General features: G+C 42.3%; 2 protein-coding genes across 2 annotated transcripts in view; both read right to left on the reverse strand.

Moving 5' to 3' along the window:
* Positions 1-5,371: 5,371 nt before the first annotated feature.
* Positions 5,372-6,106, reverse strand: SARC_03194 (hypothetical protein; the record flags this gene model as incomplete). The annotated part of the gene is made up of 2 exons (XM_014303024.1): positions 5,372-5,589; positions 5,776-6,106. The coding sequence occupies 2 exons, from the start codon at positions 6,104-6,106 to the stop codon at positions 5,372-5,374; spliced, it is 549 nt and encodes a 182-aa protein (XP_014158499.1).
* A 1,674-nt stretch (positions 6,107-7,780) lies between these two features.
* Positions 7,781-8,153, reverse strand: part of SARC_03195 (hypothetical protein) — a gene marked incomplete at both ends in the record, with an annotated part of 1,746 nt that continues 1,373 nt past the window's right edge. The window contains one exon of the mRNA XM_014303025.1: positions 7,781-8,031. Within this exon, the coding sequence (XP_014158500.1) occupies positions 7,781-8,031 (251 nt within the window). The remainder of the gene's footprint in view (positions 8,032-8,153) is intronic.

Genomic DNA, 8,153 nt, shown 5'->3' on the forward strand with positions numbered 1-8,153 from the left:
ACTATAATATGTCGTATAGGCCCCATTTAAATTGAACGTTAAGCAGTTCAAAAGAAACACAGTACTTGAAGTCTGTGCACATGAAATACAATCTACTAATGACACTACAGTTAAGAAGCGTCAGTCTCTAGCTAGGAATCTGTTTAATAACATAAAGTCCAAGCCCGAAGTCTTTCAAACCCTATTTTTAAAGGGATTAATGAAAGATAATCCTGAAGCATATACACATATAATGCGACTATTAAATAAGTCAGGTGTATCAAACGCACACGAGCGCACTTATGACACTCATGCGAAAGAAGGACAGGAGTCTGGAAACACTACAGACTTAGAGACCACGCAAGTGGATTCTCAACACCCTTTCCTTATTCTGGAAGAGCAGAATGATGAAAACATTCTTGCTTGGCTGACGCAAAACCATAAGCTGAAGCACCAGAACGTAGTAGACGCATTTAAAGATACTAAGCGAAATGTGATCGCGCACCCTAAGCTGGCAACTTTAGTTGACAGAGTATATCAGTCATGTACAGACTGTGCTCTCAACCAGATTAAGCGCTATGTGTTCGCACCGCTTAAGAGTGTGACTGAAGATGTTCCATGGCGCAGGATCATCATTGATCTGGTTGACCTGCCTACGTCCGAGCACACAGGCGACCGCTACGTATGCCACTTCTTTGATGTGGCGTCACGGTTAAACTTGCTTTATCCATTAAAGGGTAGGAATACGCAGACCGTGGCAGAATTAGGTTGCCAAGTCTTTGCTGACCACGGGTGGCTGGGTATTATGTGCACTGATAGCGGTAGCGAGTTCTGCGATGAGGTTATGGAATCGCAAGTACTCGTATCAGACATATGTCATAAGAGAGGTGTGCCATAGAAGACATAAGTTCTTCTTGCGTACTGCATTTACGGATGATGCAGATGATTGGCCGTACCACCTTAAGTGGGTACAAACACAGATGAACGACTGTGCTGATCCGGTTACAGAAACTACACCCGCTCACTATTTTCGTGGCAGATATAGGGAGTTACAAATTTTCTTTCACAAGGACGAACCTGATCACCATGAGTTGCCATGGTTAGAGAACGTACACCGTATTTATAACGTTGTATATCCTTGCTTGCGAGAAATACGCAATTGTCTTATTAAAAAGGCAAAAGCGTTGGAACACTACCAAGAAGATAGTAGAGTATCAGGTCGGTGACAGAGTTTACATCCGTCAACGTAATTCCGATGCTACTGTATTAACATCTAAATGGATAGGTCCATATATAATCTCTGTAGCAGACACTAAAAGTGGAACGTACGAGGTAAATAACACCGATGGTTCTAGTGCGCTTAATATAGGCGCAAGTCGTATTCCGATTACAGAGATTATACTCGCAAGAAGACATGATTCTAATGTCCCTCTTGACCGCTCCTAATTTAAAGATATAATATGGAGAACGGATAGAGGAGGGTATACATACTATCGTACTCGCTTTATAGACGGTAAAATCGCTGAGTTGACTTCAGATGCTTTCGATAATCAAAACTATTTAAAAGCCTTTAATTGAAATTGGCGTAAACGCCTGCATAAGTCACAAGCTGAAAAAGATAGCATGTTTCCATCGTCTGAAGGCACGGAAGTTAAAACTTACCCGCCTACAGCATTTATCCCGAGCTTTAATGCTCACCCTTCATATGTGCTTAAGACACTGAAGCGTAAGAAAAGACCATTCGACCACCACGGACCTACTGGACATAAGCCCAAAACTCACAGGGTAACCGAGAACGCTTAAGTTCTCCGCCTGAGAAACATTAACTATATGTTATGCTACTTAATGTTTTCGACCCGTTTTTCCTTCATCACTTTTTTACCTATAATCAGCTTGAGTGAGCAACTAGCCTCTCTTGGGTTTCAAAGCTGGGTGGGGGCTGTGTTATAGGGATAGTATTATTTATTTCAAAGGAGATAAGTAACAATGTTTGTACATATGGTATGGCTCTCATGACCGTTGTAGTGGTTCGGGGAAGATCGATGGGAAGAAGTGGTCAGTGAATTCCCTGTTGAAGCTTGGACCAAGTGAGTCGACAATGGAGGATATGCGCTGGGTCAATTCAGGCCGGTGCTGACAAATACCTGACACTATCGAGTGTGCCACGTATTCGCTTTCTGACCTTCTAATGTAATAACCGGGCCTCCACATTAGACTATGTTATAAACGTACTCTTAAGCAGTACGTAAAATATAAACGTACTCTTAATAGTACAAGGAACTTAAATTTCCTAAATGGTTTTTAACGGTTTTATTAATTAATACCTTTTCCATTTTCCATATCAGATATTTGGACAAGGCCATTAAAAGGCCCCAGTAAAATACCAAACATAAGATTTGGTCTAGTTCTATTAATAGAACTATATTTGCTTTCCAAATCTATTTATATCTGAATACTTCGGTCGCGAGATGGCTCAACTGAATATAGGTTTCTAGGGACTATTAACGTTACCTAGTTTTAAGCCAACCAGATGTGCCAGTCTGATGAAGGCTAAGTCGGTAATTCTTGATAAGTGGCAAGTTATTGGTTAATGTAATAACTAAGGACATCGAGAGTATTTTTATTTATTTTCTTTTATTTGTTTTCTAAAGATAGGATTTTATGAGTCTCTCGGATTCGCCCCAACGAAACGTACCATAGTTTCTAATAGAGCGACAACGAAACACTAAATAAAATCCCTTCGGCGAAAACAGTACTGAGAGGATTATATATAGGCAATGTCTCAGCCTCACAATCCCTCAGAGTATTGCTGTTTTCACGAGGCTTACCTAACTTTACTAAAGACTTATTTCATGTATTTACTTTGAATTTCCCGATACGTAGACTTTACCTACGCGTTTAATTACTCTAAGGCGTTAATATCGCCTTGATAGACCGAATCTTACAGATATGCACGAGATATCCAACATTCACAAGACATTGACAGAACATATAGATCCCAGAGCAATCGACGCCAAGCTCAGGAAGGCAGACAGGACAAAGCTATGTCAGCACTAATATCTGATGACCAGTTACCTGCAAACAGACAGATTGCATTCTCCACAATTAACCCCGCAATCGACAACAAGGAGGTGAATGATCAGTCAGATAGAGATTCCATAGGTGGATACTGACTAGCTTGCGATAGTTGCGCCACCATACACGTACTTCCCTATAAATACCACAAACATCATCTCGTCAGCAACATGCGCATTAATGACCGGTATGCGCTCGAAGTAGCTGATGGTACAATCATTTATCCGAAGTATGTGGCTCAGCTAGGAAACTTGGGGGACGTACTCATTGATACGACATTTAAAACTGCACTACTAAGTATCAGCCTACTCTCAGCGCGACGCTACTCGTTTTACTCTTAACAGTTGAGCTATTACTTAACCGACTTCCGAGAGTGGATTCAGCCGGTCAAACGCAACATTTTTATAATAGCTGCGGTTCTATGTGAGTCAAAACCTATGTGGAAAGGCATCATGTGATCAGCGTGAGATTTGGTTGCAGAGAAGTTGAGAAAGAAAAGCATCAAAGTGTTGAAGTGTTCCGCATAAGGTTTCTCACACTGACCATATGAGTTTTTACCTTGGCTAGCCCAAGCGGCTGAACACTAGCACAAACACCTTAGGTGTAAAACCAAAGGCGAGTTCAGAAATACATTTGCGCTTTATTTAAAGTCTACTACATTGCACTCTAACAACTCATCAGGTCACTCTACTCTCGAGCTACCAACCTATACTACTCTCCAGCCCAGCCAGCCAGCCTAGCCAGCCAGCCCAGCCAGCCAGCCGAGGCAGATAGCCCTAATCCCTGAGTCTCTAAGCCCCTGAGCCCCTGAGCCCCTGAGCCCCTGAGCCCCTGAGCCCCTGAGCCCTTGAGCCCCTGAGCTCTAAGCCCCGAGACCCGAGACCCGAGACCTCAGCCCTGAGCCCTGAGCTCTAAGCCCCGAGACTCGAGACCCGAGACCTCAGCCCTGAGCCCTGAGCCCTGAGTCAGCCTACTTTGTAGAGAGCCTCAGAGTCTATTGTCTCTCGGTGTCTCCGGACTCCGACTCTTCCGCTTCGACAGCATTGATTACTCTATCTTGAATTTTCGTCGCCTGGAGTATTTTTGGTCCAGTCGACCCGTGGCAAGCTGAGCAGCCCAGCACCAATTTTTTTTCTTCTCCTGGACCAATCATCAATCGAGATAAATTTATTGTGTTTATTTGTTTTTTTGCGCGAAGTTTATTTTTCGTCGATTTTTGACTTGCTAGAATTTCGGTGACTTTTGTGGGGGGTTTTTGGCTCCTGTTGCAAATATTTTGCAACATGTTTTGTTTCGGATATTCGTCACCAGTCTTCGTAGCTTCAGCAGCTAGCGAATTTACTACAACGACCAAACGACAACAAATACGCCACTACTATGCCACAACGCAGAAGGGAGCTATCCTCCAGCATCCGCACCACAGTCGACATTCGACACCGCTTCTGAAAGCAAAATTTCTTTTTTTTTATATGAAAATATCATGAGTAAATTTACCTGCGACATTGTTATGCCTGTCCCCGTACAGAAGATTATGCACGCTCTGTCGTGAAGCCTGCCTGTACAGGAGATAGTCTACTCTTCAGAAAGCTACCGTTTTCGGCAATTTCATCGAGTCAACAGTCCCAACGAGTCAACGTTTTCATCAATTTTTATCGAGTCAATACTCAACAGTTCCAATTCGTCAACGTTTTCGACAAATATTCATCTGTTTGTTCAACGTTTTTCGCCCAACCCATCTACAGAAGTGTCAGAGTCAACAATTTCACAATCTAGGTCTTCAGCCTTCAGCCTTTAGCCTTTAGCCTTCAGGTCTTTAGCCTTCAGCCCTTGATTGTAAAATTGAGGGGGAGTGAGAGACTACAGTAGGGTTTCTATATATGTTAATAACGTTTTACGTCGTCAGCCCGAGAGTAATTTGGAACTTGCTCTCAAATTAATATAAGTATAGGTGGGTCAGCCCGAGAGAACGTAAGAGCAATTTGAAACTATAAGTATAGGTGGGTCAGCCCGAGAGAACGTAAGAGTAATTTGAGACTTCTTGAGGTCCGAGACTGAGTGTAGTAACAGAGAATATGATATTTTTATTTCTGGAAAATACATCCGAGTGCTAAAGTGTTCTGCATAAGGTTTCTCATACTGATCATATGAGTTTTTACCCTGGCCAACCCAAGTGGTTGAACACTAGTACAAACACCATCAGTATATAACAGCGCGTGAGATGATAAAGACATTCATTCGAATGCACCATACTTTAGATACACTAGCACTTTACTATTAGTCCCCACACCGCACGCTAACAACTGCCTGTATAGGTTGACTATGTCTCGGAGGGTGCTGGGCAGCAGAAGTGGTAGCGTAGTAGTTCCACGCGTGGTACCACGACTACCACCAGTAGGTTGACTGTGTCTCGGAGGGTGCTGGGCAGCAGAAGTGGTAGCACTGTGCGCGGTAGTAGTAGTTCCGCGCGTAGTACTACGACTACCACCAGTAGGTTGACTATGTCTCGAAGGGTGCTGGGCAGCAGAAGTGGTAGCACTGTGCGCGGTGGTATAAGTAGTAGCAGCAGTAGTAGTGGCATCGGGTGATGGTGTTGACGATTATGAGGGAGAGCCGGATATTGGTGTCTCTTGGTTTAATATAGGACGCCCCACTGTACTTCGGTAACAACCGCGAAGCTCTCAACCGTTTTATAGTGTATGGTGTTAGTTGGTGACAACAAACCATCGTTCGCATCCTGATATGATTGCTCCTCGCACCGGGATATATACAACCGCGACGTTGCGGTTCGACTTTTGTTCGTTCTAAGACGACCGAATTCGTACGGTCGTTCACGACTGCCGTCTCCTGCCGGAGATATGTGGAAGTCCTCTTCGCGGAAATGAATACAGCATACATGGGGATTTTTGACGCCCATGAGATATGGCCCTATTCCATGAGTCTCTATGTGGTACAGTTTAAACTGCATCAGTCTGTTTCTGAAGAACTCGCCATGCTTCATGTACACAGCGTCGGCTACAACAAAGCATTTACACGCACTACAGGTGTCCGGCATATTGTATTTTTGGTTGTTTTTAAAAAAGCTACAGTAATTTTATAAACAATTGTCAGAATGGTTGGAATTGTCAAACATGTCCTATGTATATATATACTGTAAATTATTATACAAAATAGTAGTAGTAGTACCAGGTGTAATAGAAGCGTTGGGTGTGGCGCTAATTTGACAACACAATATCGTTGGATGTGATAGGAGTAGTAGTATAATACATAGCTGGCCTTCTACAGAAGGTGGTAGGAGTAGCGCTAATTTGACACCACAATATCGTTGGATGTGGTAGGAGTAGTAGTATAGTACATAGCTGGCCTTCTACAGAAGGTGGTAGTAGTAGCGTTAGTTTGACACCACATTATCGTTGGATGTGGTAAGAGTAGTAGTATAATACATAGCTGGCCTTCTACAGAAGGTAGTAGGTGTAGCGTTAGTTTGACAACATAATATCGTTGGGTGTGGTAGGAATAGTAGTATAATACGTTGCTGACCTTCTACAGGTGGTAGGAGTAGCGCTAGTTTGACACCACAATATCGTTGGGTGTGGTAGGAGTAGTAGTATAATACATAGTTAGCCTTCTACAGAATCGAGAACTGAAAATTATATAATTGCAGATGTCGAGTTGCTTGGAGTAGCGCAAAATTGAATTGGCATCACAATATAATTATGTGTCGTAGGAGTAGTAGTACGATATTTACATAGCTGGCCTTCTACAGAATCAAGTACTGAAAAATATGTAATTGCATATGTAGAATTGCTTGGAGTAGCGCGAAATTGAATTGACACCACAATATCATTGTGTGCCGTAGGATTAGTTAGCTGGCCTGAGGATCATGTTGGGACTCGTGTGTATTAGCTTATATTTATATATACACATTTATATTTATTTAGTACTGTAACCCTAAAAACCCCCCCCCCCCCTCAAGATTTGAGCCTCCGATAAGAAAGTTTGCTACCATTCAGAAGAAGTTTGCTATCATTTTAGAAGAAGTTTGCTACCATTCAGAATTTTTTTGCTACCTCAAGTAAAAAGGTTGCTACCTCAAGTAAAAAGTTTGCTACCCCGAGTTTACAACACTAATGTTTTAAATTATGAAACGACTACCTCAAAGTTCTTAGAAATATAAGCGCAAGTAGGTGTAAATAAACGACAGGTTTTTTATTGTTTTAGTTTTTTTTTGGGCAAATTTAAATAATTACCAACCGACAGGCCTCTCTCGTGATATATTTATTGAAATAGTAGTAAACAGTAGTAGTAGTAGAAAGTAGTAAATACATTGCAGGGTAGTAGAAGTAGTACATTGCATGGTAGTAGAAGTAGTACATTGCGCACTATGCACAGAAGGCGTGTTCATCTATCGACCATTCGAAGCATAGTATCGCGCGTATCTTGTTTGTCAGCCATTAGTAGCGTAGTGTTTTCATAATAGTTTGGGTTGAAGAACGATGCAGCTCGTCATAGCAATCGTTGTAAGCATTGTGTGTCCACATGTCGAGTAGATCGGCTCGAAGGGAGTCGGTGAGTTTGGTAAGTTTAAATTATGCCGCTTAAGATTTTGCAGTACTTGCGCGTCAGACATACTGTTCACCATGTACTATAACCCAATTCCCAATTCCGCTTCTATATGTTTATTTGCCGATTCATTGGCCTCGGCTTCATTAAGTGAGCTTTCAATGTGTCAATTTCTAGTGTCAAAGGGATTCTCTTCGCCATCCCAATCGTAACAGTTGTCACATTCTTCAGAGGTATAGCTATGCTGACCATCTCCAACCTGATATTCATACTCTTCTACTTCTTCTACTTCGGCAGCATCGTCAACATTGGGCACTGGATTGCCAACATATGGTCTATCTGCTTCTACCCTCACAACATCTCCTACTTCTGCATCGGTAAGTCTATCTTGCTGACTCTGCCAGTACATGATTTTCTCTACAAATTATTGTTTGTTGGTGGTATGATCGTAACTTATTTTACATTTGTCCGCCATTAGCTTGAGCTCGTTCTTTCTTCTTCTTCGTAATTCAGACTTGGTGTATTCCTTCTTGCCTTCT

This window comes from Sphaeroforma arctica (genome assembly GCF_001186125.1).
Source record: "Sphaeroforma arctica JP610 unplaced genomic scaffold supercont1.157, whole genome shotgun sequence".
Classification (NCBI taxonomy): Eukaryota; class Ichthyosporea; order Ichthyophonida; genus Sphaeroforma; species Sphaeroforma arctica.